Source organism: Neomonachus schauinslandi, chromosome 15, assembly GCF_002201575.2.
Source record: "Neomonachus schauinslandi chromosome 15, ASM220157v2, whole genome shotgun sequence".
Taxonomy (NCBI): Eukaryota; Metazoa; Chordata; class Mammalia; order Carnivora; family Phocidae; genus Neomonachus; species Neomonachus schauinslandi.
In genome coordinates, this window is record NC_058417.1 from 43569543 (window position 1) to 43592727 (window position 23185).

General features: G+C 47.8%; 1 protein-coding gene across 1 annotated transcript in view; it reads left to right on the forward strand.

The window, feature by feature from the left end:
* Window positions 1-21160, forward strand: part of ITGB3 (integrin subunit beta 3) — a 45482-nt gene extending 24322 nt beyond the window's left edge. Inside the window, exons 5-15 of the mRNA XM_021678391.1 lie at window positions 1304-1466; window positions 2088-2249; window positions 4118-4213; window positions 4636-4725; window positions 5454-5588; window positions 6789-7218; window positions 11185-11407; window positions 12533-12633; window positions 14733-14852; window positions 19333-19499; window positions 21072-21160. Of these exons, the coding sequence (XP_021534066.1) occupies window positions 1304-1466; window positions 2088-2249; window positions 4118-4213; window positions 4636-4725; window positions 5454-5588; window positions 6789-7218; window positions 11185-11407; window positions 12533-12633; window positions 14733-14852; window positions 19333-19499; window positions 21072-21137 (1753 nt within the window). The 3' untranslated portion in view covers window positions 21138-21160. The remainder of the gene's footprint in view (window positions 1-1303; window positions 1467-2087; window positions 2250-4117; window positions 4214-4635; window positions 4726-5453; window positions 5589-6788; window positions 7219-11184; window positions 11408-12532; window positions 12634-14732; window positions 14853-19332; window positions 19500-21071) is intronic.
* Window positions 21161-23185: the final 2025 nt, after the last annotated feature.

Below are 23185 nucleotides of genomic sequence, written 5' to 3' on the forward strand. Positions count from 1 at the left end.
AGTCCCTCCTGTAGAAGCCAGGGCAGCATCCCTCCCCTTTGTCTCAGGCAAGTCCAAGTTCTGCTTCCTGTTTCTAGCTCTAGGATAGCTTTGTTGTGGCCATCTGGCCAAATCATACCTCCTTTCTACCTTGGGCTTCCTGTCTGGCAAGTGAGCTGGCCTGTGGATCTGGAGTGTTGTGTCAATAGAATCCAAGGCTGTTTGGAGTGTTAGTAATTGCCAAAACCTCTATGACCCTTGGGACCCAGAGGATTAGACAGATGGGCATTTAGAAAGGGTGGAAAATTTCCAGAAAGAAAACTAATCACCTTTTGGTCTTGGTCACAAATAAGTAGGAGATAAGAGAGAATGGGAGGGAAATGAGATAAAAAGTAGAGAGAAATTTATGGATAAGTAAATAGAGGAATTATGATTTCAGAAGGATTGATTCCATTGTCCTCCTCATCATCCAGAGTATGAGACGTACAGAGCTAAAATGCAAGGCATTATGTCCTAGAGGAATATAAAAAGAGTAGAAATGATATTTATCGAACCTTCTAATAATTTCAAAAATTGTTGAGTATGCCTCTGTTGACACTTTGGCTTACAACTGAATGAATGGCTTATTTATTTAATTGGTGGAGACTATAAAAATCCACGGAGTATAATAATTTAAAATGATGGTTATTGAGCCTGACAATATACAAATTTACTTTTTAGTTTTCAAAATTATATGATGTACCCTTTCAACCTGTCTGAGTTGTAAAGTTTCCCCAGTAAAGGTGTCAGTCATCAATTAAGCCACTGGGCTGGGGACAGAAATGCTCCCATCCAGCGCAGATCCATCAGTTTGTTGATGGTTCATGGACATTAAGTTATTGATGAACTTTTGCTTTATCATTGTGTTACTGTTACTTTAGAGAAGTGTTAAGCCTAAGGTGATAGCAACAACTATCGAGTCTCACTCTGACGTAAGTGTTTTTCATGAATTAACTCATTTAAGCCTCAAACAGCTCTTATGAGAGATGACCAATCATGTCCTCATTTATGTAGAGAAGCTTGCCTACAGTCCCATGACTAGGAGCTGGGACTTGAACCCAGGCAGTCTGGTTCCACAGCTCACTGTCTTCTCTTCTAGGCTAGCTGGAGGGAAAGCCAATGTGACAGGAGGGGTTTGGAGTCGGAACTGTCTGGGTAATTGTGGTTGTATGGCATAGGGCTGGGCAGTGTGCTATCCATGTTTGTCCCTCCTTCTGTCCCTCTCACTCCCCATGCAGCCTTTTCTATCAGGGTACCTGCTTAAATTATCCCCCTCCCTCCCCAGTATGAAGACCACCTGTTTGCCTATGTTTGGCTACAAACATGTGTTGACGCTAACTGACCAGGTGACCCGCTTCAATGAAGAAGTGAAGAAGCAGAGTGTGTCGCGGAACCGAGATGCCCCAGAGGGTGGCTTTGATGCCATCATGCAGGCTACAGTCTGTGATGTGAGTTTGGAGGGCACGGAGCACCTGGTGTGGTTGGCATAGATTATAATGGGGGAAGGAAGTGGTTCAACTGTGGGGATTTGTGTGTGAAATAAGAGGAACTAAGCCAAGTTTTGTACAGTATGAGCAATAAGTTTCTCCTGATATGCAACCTTTGTTCCTATCACCCCCTGGCCAGAGCTGACATTTTTTGAACCTCAGTGATCCCAGCTGTTTTCTGGAGAGAGCATCATCCTGCCTTCTCTGGAAGAGTCAAGGCTGGGTTGACTTAACCTTAGCAAAGTGGGCAGATGTTCAGATGGGATTTCTTTAGCCCCGCCCAGCTCTGCACGTGCAGGCGGGTTTCTAGACAGGCCACGTGATTATTGTTGGAAAAGTTATATTTGGAGTTGAGGTAGGTGTCTTTCAGAGGCTTGAACTAATCAGCTGAGACTCCTTTCCTAAGAGAACAGAAACCCTTGAATTGGAAAAGCTCCAGCTTGTGTTCCAAGGCCTGGGGCTGAAGCTGTTCTTCACGATGACTTACTCAGCCCTTCAAGCGTGGAAGTCCTTGGGTCTTTGTCTTCTACCAATGACAAGGCTGAAGTTGCTTTCTCTCTTTTGATTTTTTTTTTTAAACAGGAGAAGATTGGCTGGAGGAACGACGCATCCCACTTGCTGGTGTTTACCACTGATGCCAAGACCCATATAGCGCTGGATGGAAGGCTGGCAGGCATTGTCCAGCCCAATGATGGGCAGTGTCACGTTGGAAGTGACAACCATTACTCTGCCTCCACTACCATGGTGAGATTCTTGGTACCACCTGTGGTCCCAATTCACGATGGCCAGGGCTGCCCTAACCCAGGCAGAATCTTTGTGTGACTATGAAAATGGCAACCCTTCCCTGGGGCAGGGCGTGGGGCTTGTTTCAGCCTGTCTTCCCACTGCCTCCCATACCAGCTGGACACCGTCATCCAGGGGACAGACGGCACAGTCATTATAAGTGGTCCCGGCTGTGGTCATTGCGGCCACCCCCTCCGCTGCCTCCAGCAGCAGCATGGCATCCAGAATGGACCGGAAGGACTTTTGCGGGTCCAGCTGGAAAGCAGGCCTGCCTGTCTCCTCTGTACAGATTAGCCTCTTCTTGGAACACCATGCTCACTTGTGGTTATTGGAAGACAGAGGAAAAAGAGACACAGATCATCAAAAGAGCAGAGATCTGTTCCTGTGGGGAAAGGTTGAAGGGCTCCGAGTCATTTAGCTTCAAAGAAAGAAGTTTAGCTGATACCTGAGAAGACTTCTGATAAGTTGTTTTCTATGGCCTTAGAGGGTCAAATAAGAGGAAGGGAGTTTAATTGCTATAAGCCATAAAGAAATGTAAGACCCTCAGAATACTGATACCCTGGGTATCTGGGGGTAGGTGTGAACTCTTTATCTCTTAAAGACAATACAGCAACTCCTTGTCTAGGTGGCTTAATGGTACACCTGTGTAAAGGCAGGAGTCTGAGCTGGATGATCTCATGAGCTCCCTGCAAGGTCTAGGATCCCAGGGACATGTTCACAGTTCACCAGCTTCCCCACTGTGGCTTGAGGTCCTTGGTGTCAGCCCTATCCAAGTCGGGCACTGCCAGGCATTGGGTGAGTCAGTGGTAATCATTGATACCTAATCTAAGCAAGACACCTTACCAGGGGCTGAGGGAGATAAAGGGACTATGTAAGGTCATCCCCTTTTTAGTTCAGTTGAGGAGATGTGCTACCAGGAATACACGATGCGTGATTAATGCTAAAGGGGTAGCATAGGCAATAAGGGCTTTTGGGATTCAGAGGAGGAAAGCTCATCATGAACTCAGGGAAGACCTCCCAGAGAAGGTGGGACCTGATCTGGGTCCTAAGGAAGGAGGAGGATTGCCAAAAAGAAGGCCACTCCATGGGAGAGAAAGAGCAGGCTGGCTCAGTGGTAAGTGGAAGAGGAAGAGATGTGAATGCTGGTTGGCAAGGAAGGCTGAGACCACCACATGCTGGTGCACCACGAGGATGCACATGCCAGGCTGAGGCATTTGTCAGTAGCTACAAAACGAGGAAACTTCACCCAATGAGGCCTGACACCTACGGGACAGAGAGCGAGGGGTAGGAAGACTCCGAGTTCCGCTTTGCCGCTCCCTCCTTACTTCCTGCTCCTCACCCAGCCCTCTCTCCTCTGAGCCCCAACATCACCTTGTGATGCCACTCTTTGGGTCTTCGCTTTGTTTTGTAGTTATATGTACCTGTCTTCAGCTCCAGACCATGAGGTCCTTGGCAGCAGAGACTATAATATATTTGTCATTCAATAAATGTTTGTTAAATGAGTTAATGGAAAACAAAATGAGGCCTGACAGTACCTGGCTCATGGAAGCTGCTCCTTGGTATGAATGCGTTGAAGTCTAGTGGGAAGAAAGAGATGCTTGGTTTTGACACCACCAGCCTTTGCCTCTTCATCTATCCCTGGAGTTCACAACTGGGTTTGTGTCGCTACTTACTCCCTTGCCTCACATTGATCATGGGGTGGAAAGGTGTAAACACCATCACTGTCTGGGCCATGGCCCAAATCAGCCAAGTTCTAAGGTGTAGAATCCAGGGATGCATGTGAATAGAGGTGAATTCTTAACCAACCTCCATGTCCTCCCTTTTTACAGGATTATCCCTCTCTGGGGCTGATGACCGAGAAGCTATCCCAGAAAAACATCAATTTGATCTTTGCAGTAACTGCAAATGTAGTCAATCTCTACCAGGTGACTATGCCCCCAGGGCTGCCTGGAGTGGGGCCTGTGATGATGGGTGGATCTGTCTTGGGGGCCCAGCGTGCACTACCATGGACCAATATTCCCAACCAGGAAAGACCCTCCTCCAGCTTGTTCCCAGGAGCTAATGATTCCTTTTTATGGTTTCTCTCCTCCAGCCTTGAACCTAGGAGGATGGGTGTGTTGGTGTTTGCAGAGCCAGAGGGGAGCCATTAGTGGGGGTGAAGGGTGTGAGAGGTTCTTTAGAATTTTATTCAGGGCTGAGAAACTGCTAGGTTTATTACTGGCAGTAACAAGTAAAATATCCCTTTGTTCCCTCAATCTTCATTTCAAGACCCTCAGTCTGATTTGGGGAGGGCCTTTGGAGACCACCATCTTCCTTCAGTCAGCCTTGCACATCTTTGTCTTCCTAGAACTACAGTGAGCTCATCCCAGGGACCACAGTGGGTATTCTGTCTACTGATTCCAGCAATGTCCTTCAGCTCATCGTTGATGCATATGGAGTAAGTGTCTTGCGCTGGCAATGGGCCTGCTAAGAATCCTCCTCACTTGGCATGACCCAGGAGGGCTCAGATTTGGGAGTCCTGGATGCTAGTCCACCATGCAGCCTTCACTGCCTTCCTCTTATTCTTCTAGAGGCTCGTTGATGGCCAGCACTGGGAGGAATGCAGCCTCCTGAGAGAGAACTGGCTCAGAAAGGAATGCCTGGCAGTGTTAGGAGCAATGGGTAAAGAGCTTAGAGGAGGTGGAAGGGAAAGAGAGGATGGGGATGGTGAGGAGGAAGGAGCAGAGTCCTGAAATTGGAGGAAGGACAGGGTGAGGGACAGGGCTCCAATAGCAGAGAGAAGATGGAGCTGAGCCATGGGGAAGGTGAGGTTGGTTAAAAATTAGGTAAAAAAGGCTACTCTCCAAGGGGACCAGTGCTGGCACTCCCTTTTTGCACATCCATGAGGCTTGCAGGCGGGTGTAGCTGGTTTAGATTTTACCCAGACTCACCCAGGCACCAGTGGGGACAGAGCGAGAGAGAGAGAGGAGCAGGTCTTGCAGGAAATACAGTAAGAAACAGGTTCCTAGGGGTGCTCCCCTCTGGCAGCTTCTAGGCGAACCTCAGCATCTGGCACTGCTGGGGTGAGTCCAGGGCCCCCTGATAGAATTTGCTTGGGATGAAATTGGTTCCTCTCCACTTCCTCTCAACTCATCCCCTTACTTTCTTTTGCCCCTTTCTGCTTAGAAAATCCGCTCTAAAGTAGAGCTGGAAGTGCGTGACCTCCCTGAGGAGTTGTCTCTGTCCTTCAACGCCACCTGTCTCAACAATGAGGTCATCCCAGGCCTCAAGTCTTGTGTCGGACTCAAGATTGGAGACACGGTGAGGTGGGCTGAGCTGGGCAGGGTCTGTACCCCCAAGTGTCTGTGGACACCCCTCCCCTCCCTTCCTTGTACCTTCTTCCTGAAGGTCATGAGAGGTTAGAGATCATGGAGCTGCTCACCTTTTCCTCTGAGGCTCCTGTTGTCTAAACTTCTGTTACATAAACTTCACCATCAGGATTTTTTTAAAAAACATGCATGTAGGTTTCCTCTGTTTCCATATGCATAGTTGATTGCAAATGAAAATATTTCTTACCTTCAGTCCCTAACCAGTCTCCAACCTCCCCCAAGGTAATGCCTTTCTTTCTTCTACAATGTACAATGACAGTGTCATCTGTAAGTATTTACTGAGCACTGACTTCTTGACAGGCATCATTCTAGCTGCTGAAGATTCAACAGCAAACGGAACAAGCAAAAAGACCAAACACCCACTCTCATAGACTTGTGGAATGCAAACGTTCATTTTGCTCCTCCAGTCCCTCTATGGCCTCTGCAGCTTTCTTTCCTTAGTGGTTGGTTCTTTTCTGCTTCTGCCTAAAGGGGAAGGGCTGGTGAGAGGGAGGGAAGCAGAAAGGGGGAGAGCTATATCTATATCACCTGTATCTACAGCATCTGTATATCCATCTCTATCCCTCTGTCCGTATGTCTATCTATCTATATTCTAGAACAGGTGCACATGCCCTATCCAAGAAATATTGGCTGGAAAGGTATATGATGGCACAAGTGATGAAATATTCATGGAAATGAAACAGTAGATCCTGAGCCTGTGGTTGGGCACTGTGTGGGGTTGTGTGGTGCAAAATAGTGCTTTGTGTGTCTTGCTACAAAGATATATGACATTGTGTAATCAGTCCAGCTAGCTTAGTTGGCCAGAGCAGAATGTTTATAAGATCACAGGTTCCGTTCTGCTTGAGCTGGCTTATTTCATATGTGGAATTAAAAAACCCCAACATATCTCATGACTAAATTACATCTGTGCACCCAGCCAGATATAACAGGACAACTGTCCCCAGGCTCTTCTTTTTGCTTTGCAGACCTGGGTTGTGGGGAGGCTGAGGAACTCCAGGTTGCTGGGGCGTTAGACCCCCCAGTTTGGCTACTCCCCGGGCAGGGCAGGGCCCAGCTTCTTTCCCTCCAGGGCTGGAGTGTTAAAAGTGTCCAGGTCCACCCGCGTCTGAATGCGATCGTACTCTCCTCCCAGGTGAGCTTCAGCATTGAGGCCAAGGTGCGCGGCTGCCCCCAGGAGAAGGAGAAGTCCTTCACCATCAAGCCTGTGGGCTTCAAAGACAGCCTCACGGTCCAGGTTGCCTTCGACTGTGACTGTGAATGCCAGGCCCAGGCCGAGACTGCCAGCGACCGCTGCAACCATGGCAATGGCACGTTTGAGTGCGGGGTGTGCCTCTGCGGGCCTGGCTGGCTGGGGTCCCAGTGTGAGTGCTCGGAGGAGGACTACCGCCCCTCCCAGCAGGACGAGTGCAGCCCCCAGGAGGGCCAGCCCGCCTGCAGCCAGCGGGGCGAGTGTCTGTGCGGCCAGTGCGTCTGCCACAGCAGCGACTTCGGCAAGATCACGGGCAAGTACTGCGAGTGTGATGACTTCTCCTGTGTCCGCTACAAGGGGGAGATGTGCTCGGGTGAGTAGAGCTGCACGCGCTCCCGTCCCTGTCGCCACGCGCCCTCACGCATCTGTGGCCTCTGGAAACTTCCGGCCAGGGCTCGGGTGGCCACGGGAAGGCCGGGCAGGCAGAGCCGAGTGGATGTTGATGGTGCTCCGCTCCCACGGCAGAAAGCAGAAGGAAGCTCTCTTTAATCCCTCCCAGCTCCCCAAGTCCTTGCTCCTGGGGTACACACAGAAGCGGAAGTGAGCTTGGGCTCCGAGGGACTCCCCTCCTAGAATAGCTTGGGGCTGAGTGGGGAAGCTCGAAGGTGAGGGCAGTTTTCTTCTTTTCTTTCATTTGCCCTTCTAATACTGGTTCCTAATCCTTTCGAGGATAGGGACCAACCCCTTATGTTTAGGTAAAAAAAAAAAAAAAAAATCACTGACTGATGGTAATTAGATTTTTGGTAGTTACAGGTTTGGAAAATATATGCTATCAGACTATCTAGCAAAGTTAGCAATATTTGTTTTTGTTTTTGTTTTTTTTTAAGATTTTATTTATTTGACAGAGAGAGACACAGCGAGAGAGGGAACACAAGCAGGGGGAGTGGGAGAGGGAGAAGCAGGCTTCCCGCTGAGCAGAGAGCCCGATGCAGGATTTGATCCCAGGACCCTGAGATCATGACCTGAGCCGACGGCAGACGCTTAACGACTGAGCCACCCAGGCGCCCCAGCAATATTTGTTTTACGTGAATTTGTCTTTTCATCATAAGACTTGGACAATAGTAAAAAAAGCAAGACGATGGAGCACATTTAAGGAGCCCAGACACTTGGAATGATGGCGGGACAAGTGTAAGCTCCGATGATATGTCAGCACTATTTTGTTATCACTCTTGGCACTACTGTCCCAGATCTGTGCTGTCAAGTGTAGTAGCCACATGTGGCTATTTAAATTTAAATTCATCAAATGGAATTATAACTTAAGCAAAATTTAAATAAATTTAAATGGAATGAAAAATGAAAACATCAGTTCCTCTTTTGCGCAGGAACCACATGTGGCTAGTGGCTGGCACGCTGGACAGCACATAAATTAGAAAGCATTGCCATTGAGGGGTCCAGCCTACAGATGGAGGATTATGATGTCAAGTCCTTCTACCTGTAGGATACTGAGGTTTTGTCCTTCTCATGACAAAATTCTGTAAAATCTTGAGGCCCATTGGAAATCTCAAGCTGGTTTTTCCTTGCCCGGAAGACCATTCCTAGGATGCTTCTCCAGCTAGAGGAAATCAAAGTAATGTGAGTTAGTCTTTATCCTCAGAGTCAGCATGTCTGAGTAGTTCCTGGGGCACTGGGGAGAGGTTTTTGCTGCGCTGTGATCACTGAGGTTTGATCCCTCTTGTGACAGATCAAAGACATTTGCAAACTGGCTGGGATTGGTTTTTGGGTGTATTGTGTAGCCAATCAACAGAGATTATAATTGGCTTCTATGGTGATCTAATCTATGACTCAGATTGGCTTCCTTTGCACTGGGGCTTAATGAGCTGACCTAATCTACCTAGATGTTCACTTTAACATCAGTCTAAGAAAGCTTGGTTAGAAAGGTAAATCTGTGTCATTCTAAAACATGCCCTAGTAACATAAAAATGGCTTGTTTTTATTATCTGCAACATTGTTTCCTTTACTCAAGCCAACAAAATTTGAGTGAGAGATCGAGAGATGGGAGAGAAATGATAGGGAGAGAGAGATCAGGTACACACCAACACACACACAAACAGCAGTTTGAGTTAGAGGGTGAGGCAGGAATTTCAGCTCATTGTAATACTTAATAGTACTTACATCGTATTCAAAGTGCCAAAGGGAATTGGTTAAGTTTGATGTGGGAGACCATGGGGAGAGGGTTGTCCTAGGAGAGGCCTACAGACAGCCCCTCGGGGGCACCAGGGACAGAGGGAGGTCTACTCCTCCTCTGTGCCTCGTGGTTCCTGGTCTGGTGTGACGCCCTGTGGGAGGGATCCCATCCAGAGTGGGTTTCCTTCAGCTGCTGGCTGCCCCGAAGCCGTAAAACAAAGCTGCCTGGGTCAGCAGCCTGCTTCCTGCCTCCTACCAGTGCAAGAACAGCTTGTCCCCCATGTGCTCCAGCTTAATTCATGAGGGAACCCCAGGCAGCCACTGTAGTCTCTGAGAGGCCTCCCCCTCCCCCCTCCCCACCGGGGTATGGCCTTTATGGTTACATGTTATCAGCACCCCTGCCTCAAACACCAGGGAGTGCATCCTTGTCCTCAAGGGACTCCCCACCTGCCACATCCATGAACGTAGATTGATTAGGCGCCCCTGAGCCAGGCTCTGTGCTGGAGTGTTGTGGGATCAAGAGGCATGGATAAGACAGTTTTGCCCTTAATTAACTTACCTAAGGATAATTCACAGCATGAGGCAGAACCTGCCCGGTCTCTCGGAAGTGAGGTATCCTTGGGGAATAGTTATAGGAGTCCACTGGAGAGAGACTCACTGTAGGCAGAGGAAGCCTGGGTGACTTCATGGAGGAAGTAGGATGTCAAACAAAGGGCTGGCTCATAAAGCAGGGGAGAGGAGCTAAGCATCAGCGCAGAGGGTCAAGCTGTTCAGGGAGAGTGGTTGCCTTCCACAGGACCTGAAAGGCCTGCTCCTCCCTTTCCCCTCCCCCTCCCTCATCTCCACCACTCCCCTGCTGCCTTCTTTCCTATTTCCTTCCTCTTTCTTACACTTTCTCTTCATTCCTCACCGCCCTCCTCTGACTTCCCTGTGAACCCAGGCTCAGCCACCCTTTGGCTGGCGGGGTGCCCGTCCTGTGACATTACCACACTGTGGCTTCCTTTTATGGGCAGACCCTGCCAGGGCCTGCTGGCTCTAGCCTGCCACTCGACTCCCAACTTCACTCCCGGGCTGGCCTGGCAGACTGTCTTCTCAAAGATCACTTTGTTGGGCCGCACAAAGGGAACACTATGGGACAGGGGTTTCTGAGGAGGCCGAGGCCTCTGAGTGCTGCCAGTCCTCTGTGGCGTCGGCCTTTCCCTGTCCGGGAGCCATCACTAAAAGCTGGGTGTAGTGGACACTGTGGGGCCCCGCTCGCCTGGCTGTCACTGGGATGCTGAAGGTGCCAGCTAGCGGCCGTTTGAGCCTGCCCATGCACCTCCCTCTCCTCCACCATCTTGGGGCCCATTTGCTCACACAAGTGGTATGGTTTTCAGACCAATTGAGGTTACTTCCCCCTTGCTCCCTGCCTTTCCTCTGATTAACAATCAGATTTTTATTATTCATCCACTTCTTCCTGATTCAGAATCCTTGAGAATGAGTCACCTTTTCTTCCGAGTTTGGGAGCCAAGTTTTCAAGCCTTGTTAAGTAATTAGGGGGATGTAGCACCAAGAGTTAAAACCTGCATTTAACCAACCTAACCCCCACCCCAGGCCCCTCTCTCCCATTCCTACACTCCTGCAGTAAAGTGAATAGCTCTTTCCTACTAGCGCTGCTGGTTCTTTGCAATACTCTGCTAATAAAGCACAGGGCACACGCTGAACGTGTACGTTTTCCAGGAATTTAGCTAGGACATAAGCTCCAGGGCCACAGGGGCCTTGCCTGTCTTGTTCACTGAGGAATCTCTGGTGCCCAGCATGAGCTCAAGCAGTGTGTGTTGAGTAAATGGATCAATAAACAAAACATTAATTGCCTGCCTCCTGTGTTTCAGATGTTATGCTAATCACTCTCGGGGGACAAACTGAGATGTCCTCTCCCATGGTGGAGCTCACAGTCTAGAAGGAGAAACAGATAGGCAGGCAAATGGGCTGATCGTAAGGGTTAAAATAAAGGTCCATGTAAACGCCAGGAGAACACAGGACAGGCAGTGGATTTGGCCCGGGGAGGATGGAGGGAAAGCACAGAAGTGCGGTGCTGACGAGGGGCGACAGGAGGAGGGTGGGGGGAGGTGGGGACCCTCACCTGCTGCCGCCCCCTCGGGCTGTGTGCTTGCAGGCCACGGCCAGTGCAGCTGTGGGGACTGCCTGTGTGACTCAGACTGGACCGGCTACTACTGCAATTGCACCACGCGCACGGACACCTGCATGTCCAGTAACGGGTTGCTGTGCAGCGGCCGCGGCAAGTGTGAGTGCGGCAGCTGCGTGTGCATCCAGCCCGGCTCCTACGGGGACACCTGCGAGAAGTGCCCCACCTGCCCCGACGCCTGCACCTTTAAGAAGTGAGTGGGCCGAGAAGCGAGTTGGAGAGAGCGGGGTGCTGGCAGGAGGGGGAGGGTCCCCCAGGCTGGAATCCACCGCCCTCCCACTCCTCCAGGGTCTGTCCCTTACTCACCAGAGCTTTAGGAGGAAGAGTCCCCTGCGGCTAAGAGGCTAGCTTTCCTCTTTCCGCTGAAGAGGTGGGGAAACGTTGGAGGGAGAGCCAACCAGGCAGGGGCCAAAGTAGCACCCTGGGGACTCCAGGTGGAGAAACCCGCTCTCCTGGGCTGGCACCCTGAATCCCTGAGTTGGGAGGAAGGCTGAACCAGGGAGCTTCCAGGGGAATGTTCCTGTGCTGATATTCTGATTCTGTGGGAGATGTGGGGCTGCAGTTATGAAGGACACTGTGAGACGGGAGAAGGTCATGAGCATGTACTTCACTCATCTGGGGGTCAGGGGATGCTCCTGCCATTTCTCTGGCCACTTTAAGCAGGGCTGGACTCTTGGGGTGCGCAACCTGTGCATCTGTACAGCGCCCCGTGCGTAGAAGAGCCCCGCACTTGGTTTACCGCTCTGCTGGCCCTGTCTTGTAATTCTTAGTCATTTTTATTTTATTTTAAAGATTTTATTTATTTATTTGAGAGAGAGAGAATGAGAGAGAGCACATGAGAGGGGGGAGGGTCAGAGAGAGAAGCAGACTCCCCGCCGAGCAGGGAGCCCGATGCGGGACTCTATCCAGGGACTCCAGGATCATGACCTGAGCCAAAGGCAGTCGCTTAACCAACTGAGCCACCCAGGTGCCCTCTTAGTCATTTTTAAACAAGGGACCTGACATTTGCCTTTGCACTGGGCAACCAGATTACATGACCGGTTCTGCCTTTAAGGCTCCCCAGTCTGGCATAGGCTTCACTTCCTGTCATACTCTCGGTTGGGCCATGAGGAAGTTTAATGATGGTGCTGGGGCCCTCTGCCTGCCAGGCCTCCCACCCTGAGCTCACAGACCGGACCCTCTGGGCCCCCGGGATTGTGGTACAGCTGTTTGTTTTCTGAGGTGGAGCAGCTTTCTGGTGTGTGGAGGTCTGAGCCGGACTGAAGCCTTCTAAGTTTGCTCTTCCCTTGTCTTAATCTCTGTGTCCTCTCTCTTTTAGGGAGTGTGTGGAGTGTAAGAAATTTGACCGAGGAGCCCTCCATGAGGACAATACCTGCCACCGTTACTGTCGTGATGAGATCGAGTCTGTGAAGGAACTTAGTAAGTTCAGTGTATCTCAGAGTTGCGTGCACACACACACACACACACACACACAAACACAGCTTCTAAAATTGTGCAATTAACCCCAGAAACTGTTCAACTCTCATCAGTAACATGGAAGAATAATTCCCACCTCAAAGGCATGTTGTGCGGACCTGATGCTTGCTAGGCACTCCATAAAAGCTGGCTTCCCTGAGTCCTCCTGCACCTCTACTAATTGGTTCCACAGTCCCTCCCCATTCTGCTTCCCAGCACCCACAGACTCAGCAAGATCCTACAAATAACTTTTAAAGTATGCCTGATTTCAGACCCTAACTTTACCCCCTCAAGGAAAAGAAGACAATGCATCCCATTTTACAGATGAAGAAACTGAGGCACAGAGTGACAGGCATCATTTTAGGAAGCTAGTAAAGCATTTACTGAGTTTACTTAACGAAGAGTGTTAAACAGTGCCCAGGCATACTGCTTTGCTGGTTTGGAGGGAAACCTTTACCTTTATGGATTTGTAGTTAAACTCATTATGATGGAGCCCTTCCTGGAATAAGACAGATAAAAATACAGTGGGGAGCGAAACTCTTGCTTGCAGTTATTCTGGTTTGTACTTTACCTTGACTTAAAAGGAGATAATCTTTGCTGCTGTCAGCACATCTGATATGATTATCTGGATCAGCTAGGCATTGGCTGGTAGCAGGGAGATGGTAATCTCTCCTGAGATAGCCATCTCCCATGAAGGCAGGAAACACGTTTTTTAGTGAGAGCCACAGTAAGACTCAGTCAGCTTCTGGCTGGGGTTTTACAGAAAGGGTCAGATCTCTGGACCCTTTGGCTAATATTAGAGGTGGGGCTGGGAGTGAGGATAGTGATTTGGGGATTGAGTTTGAAGACACAGCTTTTCCTCTGGAAGAGACTGGGTGTATGCTATGATTAGCTCAGCGGGGAGAGACTGCTGAGAGAAATGTGAGATGTTTTTATTACCTAGACCAGATGGATATCACAGGTTAGCTGATTAAGTATTTCTCATACCTCCTCCCCCCATGCCATGATAATCATAAAAATGAATGCTTGTTTGTATGGAATTGTATGAGTTATAAAAGTTATGAAAGTGCCCTTTCATACCCACCATCTTATCCTTTTCTCAACAACCTAGTAAAGTAGAACTGTAGTACTGTTATCTTCATTTTACAGATGAGGATATGGAATTTCAGGCAAGTTACGTAATCTGCCCGAACAAGTTAAGCTTAGAACTAAATCCGGAAATCCTTACCCTTTCCATTGTACTCTTATACCACTGGTTTTCTGAAGGCCTGTTGGGTTCAAGTCTGTAGGATGTGCTCTGAAACTCAAGTTCTAGTCCTGCTCCATCATGCACTTGTGGTGCAACCTTGGGACATTTGCTTAACCTCATCATGTGTCAGTTTTACCCATCCGGCTTCATCACTGGAGGATATAGTGCAGCTGATGGAGGGGTACTTATCGTTTCCCTGTCAGAATAAGAGGTTTCAGAATCAGAAGGGATGAAGCCTACAAAACGTGATGGGAGTCCGAGAAGAAGGGATGGCTTGAGAGGAGCACTGGATCAGAAGCAGAAATGGAAGAAATATAAGGGCTGAGTCAATGAATTATTAAGAATTGTTGGGCAAGCAGAGAAGGGAAAGAGAGGGAAGGGAACACCCACTGTGTGTTAGGTACTGTTTACTTTATGCCATTTAGTTCTCTACCAGCCTTGTGAGGTGGGGTATCATTTTCCTTTTATAGATGAAGAAAGAGAGAGCCAATGAGATCAAGTAACTTCCCTAGTATTACACAGCTGGCAGGTGGGAGGGCCGGGCTTTGAATCAGACCGTGGAATGTGTTATGTCATGTCCCTTCCAGAGGAAGGAATAAGAACCAAAAAGGGCCTGTGAGGGACAAAATACAGAAGTGAGGGTCATCTAGAGGTAATTGCCAGGCCACCTCAAATCTAGACATCTTGCCTAACGTCAGGCATAGGGTTTCCTGTTGCATACTTTCTCAGAAGTCTCATAACTGGGGCTTGGAGATGGCCCCATATTCCAGGAATTGACTCGCTTTTCATTCTTCCATCTTTTTCCCTTCCTCAGAGGATACTGGGAAGGATGCAGTGAATTGTACATACAAGAATGAGGATGACTGTGTCGTCAGATTCCAGTACTATGAAGACTCAAGTGGAAAGTCCATTCTCTATGTGGTAGAAGAGCCAGGTGAGTGAACCCTAAGGGCCATGTTAAGCAGTAATTTCCATCCATCGCTCCTCTTACACAGAACAGCCAGTTTAAGACTGACCTTACAAGTGATAAGTTAGGGCCTGTCATTGGAGTATGGGTGATATTTAAGTACATATATTAGTGAGAAAGCGACTTTGCTAATTGAAGAGATAGAAAAATAAGAAGGTGGGTAAGGAAAGGAAGAAGGTAGAGGGCGCCTGGGTAACTCAGTTGACTTGATTTTGGCTCAGATAATGATTTCAGGGTCATGGGATTGAGCCCACGTCGAGCTCTGCACTCAGTGTGGAGTCTGTTTAAGATTCTCTCTCTCCCTCTCCCTCTGCCCCTCCATCCAGTCATGCTCTCTCTCTCTCTAAAATAAATAAATAAAACCTTAAAAAAAAAAAAAGAAGGTAGATATGGATCCCATGAAGGGACAAAATATATCATGGCATTTTTTGAGGTGACAATGTTAAGAAGTAAGGAATTTAAAGTCTAGGACTATTCAGCATCTGCTTTACTAAAAGTTAGGTGGTTGCCAAGAGCAACCTGCTTGCTGCTTCAGAGGAAGGCCTGATGCTTTGAGGTGTTGACCTTACCAAGTTGACCATGAGACACGGTGCCGGGTTTGAGGCACCCACCCAAGGTGCCCTGAACACTGAAAAGAGGGTGCTTGCTCTCAAGGCCCTCTGGAAGCAGGAGGAGCCCATCTATCATACACACAGACCAACTGCAGGCTTGTCACCATCTAACCACAGTAGATTTGCTTGCTTCCCCTTACTACCTCTGTCTCCTTCCTTTCTCTTAAACAACAGACTAAGCTATGAATAATTAGAAAATATTTTCGAGTACTTACTATATATCAGGCAGTGGACTCAGTGCTGGGAGTATCACAATAGATAAAGCAGATGTGGCACTCACAGGCCAGGGGAGAGGTGCATGTAAATCAATAATGACACTGCTGAGGAACAAGGGCTATGTTATGGCAGGGGTTAGACAGGAACTTTTGGGAATGAAGGAACAATGTCTGAAGGCAGAGACTAAGTCAGTTGGTTGCTTGACATTCTTAACAGCTGTAGGAATTCCTTCAGATCTTCCTTCAGACCAGGGTCCAGCAAACTCTTTCTGCAAAGGGCCAGATGTTAAATATTTTAGGCTTTGTGGGCCATGTGATCTCTGCCATGACTACTCTGCCGTTGTAACAGGAAAGCAGCATCTATTTAATGCACGAGCCTAAGCATATTTACAAAAACAGATGGCAAGCCACATTTGGCTCCCAGACCATAGTTTGCAGTCCCTGCTTTAGAAAAGTGGGTCTCAAACTTTTGTATGTTCCCCCTTGTTAAAAAGAACCCAGAGTCCTGAGCCCCATCCTACTTCCATGAGCCTCTGTGTTCTTGATTAGTGCTCCCAGCAATTGTGAAACACCCCAATATTTGAGTGCCTCTGTTTTGGATACATCACTTCCCCTAATGAGCCTTCTCAGACCTCCTCTGGCATCCATGCTGCTGATTCGGTTGGGGGCTCAGAGCAGCTGTGCTTCCCTTAGAAGCGCCTTCATCACACCATTAAATTGCTTCTTTCATCACCCATCTCTCTCAGTAGGTCACAAGCTCCGTGAACACAGGGACTGTCTTATCTATTGTTATATCCATACTTGGCTCAGTCATCTACAGAGAAGATACTTGATAAACGGTTTTTGAGTGAATTCATAGGACTGATTATTCCTAGGAGACAGGCAGGCTTGTATACCTCTTGATACCTGCTAGGAGGATTTGGGCTGCTTGGAGAAGGAAGGGGGCAAAAGGGGGAAGAAGCTCTGCTACACCTGTGTCAGCCAGGGTGTTGCTGGCTCCATGGGTAGAGGAAAGCATGGTGCCCCATCTGTGATATCGTTCACCAGCCTTGCCCAGGGCTCTCACCTTTAGAAGGAAGAAGGGTGGTAAAGAAAGGGTATGGCCTTCATTTTCTTTACTGACTCAAGGGAAAGCTAACATGGGAAGGGGAAAGGGAAGAGTCTGGATATGTATCTGTGGATTATTTGGCCGTGACCCCCCCAACACTTTCCCATCTACCTGTGTTAACACATTTCATGGATTTTTCTATACCCACCATATCTGTACCTTTGTCCTTTCTCCTTTCAGAAGGGCGGTATGTTCTTGCTTTTGGGTTTAACATTACTTTACGTCTTTGCTGCAATAATCCTTACTGATGCTTCTGCTATATCACTTACCAAAATCTTTTGGCTTGATGTTCTTAGACTGGATCTCCTTACCTGGAGTTGTGGGGAATAAAGATGGTGATAACCTGAGCTGGTACAAATAACCCCTGGATGGGGGGTAACTTTTCTGATGTGGACCCCTTCCTCCATATTGGGAAATGGGATCCCAGACCTACATTTAATACCTTGTTGCCCCGGAATTCCAAGTTCTGCCTCTCCTCTCACCCACCACCTCCAACCATTTTCAGGTGCTCTGGCTTCAAGCAGAATGTAGCACTTGAGGTCCTGGAGTCTAGAAGATTATTCTCATTCTCTTCTCTAACTCATGCCCTTGTAGATGCTCTCCCTGAAGGGCTGGACCATTTCAGGGCAGCAGAGAGAGCACTACCAAAGGGCTTGGCATTGGCTGGGTGGTGTTCAGCCTGCATAGAGTGGGATCCCCTGAGCTGGGTCCTCATCACTCTCACCTAGGGTTTCCTGGAAAATACAGTATATCCCATGCAATATTTAGTACATACTTAGGCTAAAAAGTTATTCATTGTTTATCTGAAATTCACATTTAACTGGACTTCCTATACTTTTGTATAATCTGCTAGTCCTACCCAATCTTTCTTGACCTCAGGTCCCCACCATGGGTCCTCATCACTGTGGCTAGGAGAGCTTTCTAGAGACCACCTGATCTTGTCCTCTGCTTCCAGGAAGCCTGCCATCCACCCCCTTAAGGACAGTTGCTTAACAGATGCTTTTCCCTGAAGATCTCTTGACATTCTACCTGTCCTGTCCATACTGGCATACAGAATTGAAGAGATTTTACTTTGAGGTTTGAGGGTCAGCCCTATCTTGCAGAGAATTTGTAATTGTTTTTCCCAGAAGAACTGGGACCCTTCACTCCTGGGAACTCAGACACTGGACCTCAGAGCCTCTCTCCAGATGCTTCTTTAATTATAGACAGGTTATAATTTGGTGGCTTGGGAAAGAGCCAGCTTGGGTTTGTGTTGGTGGCTGTATTTGGGTCATGTGTGGTGAGCACAGAGTATATGTTTAGAGAAGAAGGTGGGAGACAGTGTGGAAAGTGGGTGTGACCTCCTCTCCAGACCCATCAATACTCATATATCCAAATACCTAATTACATTAACACCTGAGAAGTCACTGGAGTGAGATCACCCATCAGACACCTGTGGTTTATGGGAAGCAGAGCTCTGTGGAGCACACTCAGCTTGGCCCTCAGAAGGGTGACACACCTCTGTCTGTGTTGGTTGTTGACTGGGTTTGAACAGGAAGTCAGCTCTCAATAGGGTTAAGATTTTAGATGATGAAATATTTTGGGAAGGAGCCCAAAATATTCTCTTGGTTGGCAGGCCTCCTGGTCTCTAAGTGTGCTAACAAGGTCATTAGGTATCCAGCCCTCAGGGATGTACATACCTAAATCAGGGTAACAAACACAAATGCCTACAGGAGCTAAGTATATAACTTAGTGAAAACAGTCAGATATAACAGGAAGGCCAGTAATAACAGTAGCTGATATTTATTGAGCACTGAGTTTGTGCCAGGCAGTCTTCTGAGTTCTTTAAATATATGGAGAAATAGGAAACAGACACCCAGAAAGGTGAAATAATTTATCGAAGGTCCCATAGCAAAGTAAGTGGTAAGCCAGGATTTGAACCCAGGCAGGCTAACTCCAGAGCGCAAGGTAGCATGGCCTCAATAAGTTACCTGTTGCCTCTGTTTAGTGGAGAAAAGAGGATGGTGAGAATTCTGGCAAACTAGAAAATGTGTCCCATCCAATGGGGACAGCTGCTCCTCACATCTCACCAGGGCTGCCCTGTGGGTTCAGTGTTTCCAGACCTTTTGATTTTTTTTTTTCTAAAGAGAAAAAGAAGAATCTGAAATTTCAGGGGGATAATCTCCTGATTATTCAATGTTGCCAACAAAATCAAAATTTTTTATTAAGTTTTTATTTTTAACTCCAGTGTAGTTAACATAAAATCAGATTTTTAATGAACACTTACATAGGTTCGATTCTGCCCTGGGTGACCTGTTTATGACCTCTGACTTAAACCACTCAGGACAGATTACTGCTGTCTTAAAGATCGACACCCCTTCCTTTAAAAAATTAGTTGGTGTATTTCCTAAGTCCTGTTTCCTTTAGAGAACTTTCTAGTAATTTCTTTCTTGGTCAAGAAGATCTATTCATAGCCAGTTTAAGTGATTCCTGCTACATTCACAACCTCTCTGCTCTGTGCTCTCTCCTGACAGAGTGTCCCAAGGGTCCTGACATCCTGGTGGTCCTGCTTTCAGTGATGGGGGCCATTTTGCTCATTGGCCTTGCTACTCTGCTCATCTGGAAGCTCCTCATCACCATCCATGACCGGAAGGAGTTTGCTAAATTTGAGGAAGAGAGAGCCAGAGCAAAATGGGACACGGTAAGAGGCTGGGCTCGGCATTTTCTCAAGTCATTGGTTTGAGAGCCTCAAGTGGAAGCTGCAGATGCATAGGGTGGCCAGGTTCAGCTAGCCCATAATTTCCCTGTTAGCGTCTGTTCTGGAAATTAGGAGATGGTCCCATTGTCCTCATTATACCTGGAAACCCCACCCGATTCTCTCTCTACCACATAGTGACAACTAGTCATGTCAGTGAGTACTGACTGAACACAGGTAGGGCCCAGCTCTGCTCTGGACACTGATGCAATGAAAAAGAGACTTCTCCAGTTGAAGAAGATAGGACAAACTTGAGAATTCTACACTGAGAACATATAATACATTATATCCTGATGAAGTCCAAAGCATTAAACACAAACAGAAAATAAAAAAGAGCTAACTTTTGCTGAGGATTCACCATATACTAGGAACTGTTCTAAATGATTTTTAGGTATTAACTTCTTCCATCCCTGTAACAGCCCTAGATAGGAGGCAGCATTATTTTTCCCATTTTATAGGTAAGGAAACAGCACAGAGAGCTTAAGCAGCTCGCCCGATTGTGGGAGGGAATTAAGTTATGATAGGAATTACTTTTTGGGCCAGCCTCTTAAAAAATATCCTTGGGGTGCCTGGGTAGCTCAGTCAGTTAGGTGTCTGCCTTCAGCTCAGGTCATGATCCCAGGGTCCTGGGATCGAGCCCCACCTCGGGCTCCCTGCTCAGCGGGAAGCCTGCTTCTCCCTCTCCCACTCCCCCTGCTTGTGTTCCCTCTCTTGCTGTGTCTCTCTCTGTCAAATAAATAAGTAAAATCTTAAAGAAATATCCTCCCTGTAGTTTATCCTGATAGAATTAAATGAAACAATCATCTACTGAGAACTTTCTGTATACTTAATTTTACTCTGTTCTTCTTTGGTTCATCTTCCACATTTTAACTTTTTTCTGGACCTTCCAAATGGCTGTTTGACTCCATGCATGTCCAGGGGGAGGCTTGAGATTCTCTCTCTCTGCCCCGCCCCCTCGAAATAAGTGAATAAATCTTAAAAAAAAAAAAAAGAAAAGAATTTGGGAAACCCGGTGAGGGTTTATTTTTTCTTGCTAACATGACAATTTGTGGGTAGTGCTTGGAGGGATGAGATGAGAACAAATTAAAATTATTTTGAGCAAAAGCTGTCCTCTCGGTTTCAGCTACCACCTGCTACATTTCCCATCTCTGCCCACTTCCCCCAGCATGGTCACAAGGAAGGAAAAATAGGGAGAAGGGCAAAAGAGAGAGTTCAGGAGAGAGGCAAGAAATCAATACTGGCAAAAAGAGATCCTGAAATGTTTGGTGATCCCCCAAAAAGTAATGGGCTGGATTCAGCCCCTTAGAAATAGCAGTAGGATGGCTTTCCATCTTCTCTCTGCTCTTATTTCCTATCCATTCCCATCTTAAGGGTGAATATGGGGTACAATGAGCATTAAGTGGTTCATCAATGGTATATCCCAGAGAAGGGTGTCTTGGGTAGACTTTTCAGACGAAATGTAATCCTTGAGGGAAGGGGAGAGGTGAGGAATTCACTGCTTCTCTGTTCTCTCCACAGGCCAACAACCCACTGTACAAAGAGGCCACATCCACCTTCACCAACATCACCTACCGCGGCACTTAATGACAAGGAGTCATCCTCAGATCACTATCAGGCTGTCCCAGAATTGTGGACATCTCTGCTGTCATGTTTACAGGGAACGATATCTGTGGGGCGGGATTGGGGGCTGGGCGTGGGGTGGTTCGGAAGAACATCAGTCTGTGGAAGTGTGGGTCTCTGTGCGTGTGTCCATGTGAGTGTGCTGCGTGTGGGGGAATGTGTAATTTAAAACTTGTGGTATGTCCCAGGTAAGCGGAGCTCCTCAGCCATCCACAGAATGCCTCTTTCAGGGATTCTTCCTGCTTAACCTGAGGGTGACCGACACAGCTGAGCAGGTGTTCTACATTACCTCAGTGAGAAGCCAGCTTTCCTTTTCTGGCCATTTCTTCCTGAAGAGGAGGGCAGGGCTGAGCCTCTCATTCCAGAGAAAGGGACCTTGACTCTACTATGAGTTCATGGTTCTTGGGCCTGACGCTCAGCAGCTCTGATAGCAACTGCTGGGCTTGGCAGCCTTGTGTCATCTGGGCCTTTATCTCCTTTCCCTCCCCTCAGGCTGAAGGAGAAATCTTGCTAGCAGTTCTGTGGGGAGTGAGGATGGTAGGGCCACTCAGGGGTCATGCATGGCCTGGATGAATGTGCCACGGTCCCCCAGTTCATCATCATCACCCTTCATATTTGTCTCATCGGCAGCTCCACGCTAGAAGTTCCTTTAGAAAAAGTGTGTCACCCTTAGACCAGCATTGCTTCTTTACCTTCTACTTCCACACTCCCAGTGCTGTAGACATTTGCTACATCCTGGGGATTTCTTTCATGACCAAACACTTTTCCTCCCAGGGAGAGTGCTGTGATTAGAGCCAGAGGTCTGGCCCCACCCTTCAAGCCCTCCGCCCCTGGTCCAGGGCACCTGCACACACCCAACCTGGTGCTTCTGTGTGCTACATCCATCCATCCATGCGGCTGATTGCATTTATCTACCTCTTGGCTGTCCTTGGGTGAAGGAATCGTTCCCATGGCTCTCTGAGTCTGCTGGGCATAAATGCCACATTTGGAATGCTGGGTCAGTTGTATCAGCGTGTGTGGCCTATTCTCCTGTGGGCTGGGCAGCCTCATTTTAACTCAGTCTTTAATCCGAGAGGCCAGAAGTGCAATTTTATTTTATTTTTCTCATTGGGTCACCTGAAACCATGATGAGGCTTGCTTAATCTAAAGGAGTATGTATATAATCACACTTGCATTATATTTGTAACTTTATTTGGTGGTGAGGATGAAGAGTGTTAAAAAAAACAAACAAACCCACACAGACTTGGACTGGATACAGACCCTCCCACTTGCCTTCATTCATAGGCAGTTGCTGCTCTGTCACTGGGTTTGTAAGGGCTCGCTCATCCTGGAAGCCTGTGGGGATGGACCCATGGGCATGCTGGGCCTTTTCTGAGGAGGTGGGATACAGGCTGTTCTTTTTTCCTAGCCATAGCTGTTTGCTCTGTTGGTATTTACCTTAGTCTCACCACCCTTACCCCCATTCCATCAAGAAAAAGGGAAGGGCCTGTAGAGAGTGGTCTGATGATCAGAAAACCTAAGTCCTGGCCTCAGTGTTGCAGCTAAGGAATCTTTAACCTTAATTAAGGCGAGTCTCTTCTCCTTGGGGCTCAATTTTCTAGTCTGGAAAATGATAGGTTTGGACCAGTCACTCTAGAAGGTCTGTTTTGGTGTTGATATTCTAAGATGCTGGGACTTCCCGTGGCATCGAGCATGGAGTTAAGATTCTGTGAGATGTTACTGGTTGTTGTTTTAGTTGGGAGACCTGAGAGACCTGGCTTTGGCAAGAGCAGATGTCATTCCACACCACCTTTCTCAACAAAAGAGCCTCATTCTATTCTCTCTCAGAACCCCTTCCCTGACATTTGTTAGCAGTTACATCTCCTGATGTAGCACTCAAGCTCCACTTAGCTTATTATTTCTTATTTCACTTTGCACACATTTGCATCCACGTATAAGGAAAAGGCATCTATAAAAGTAGCTGAAATATGTATTCTGTATCCATGGGTTAACATTGAGAATAAGCTTTTGGA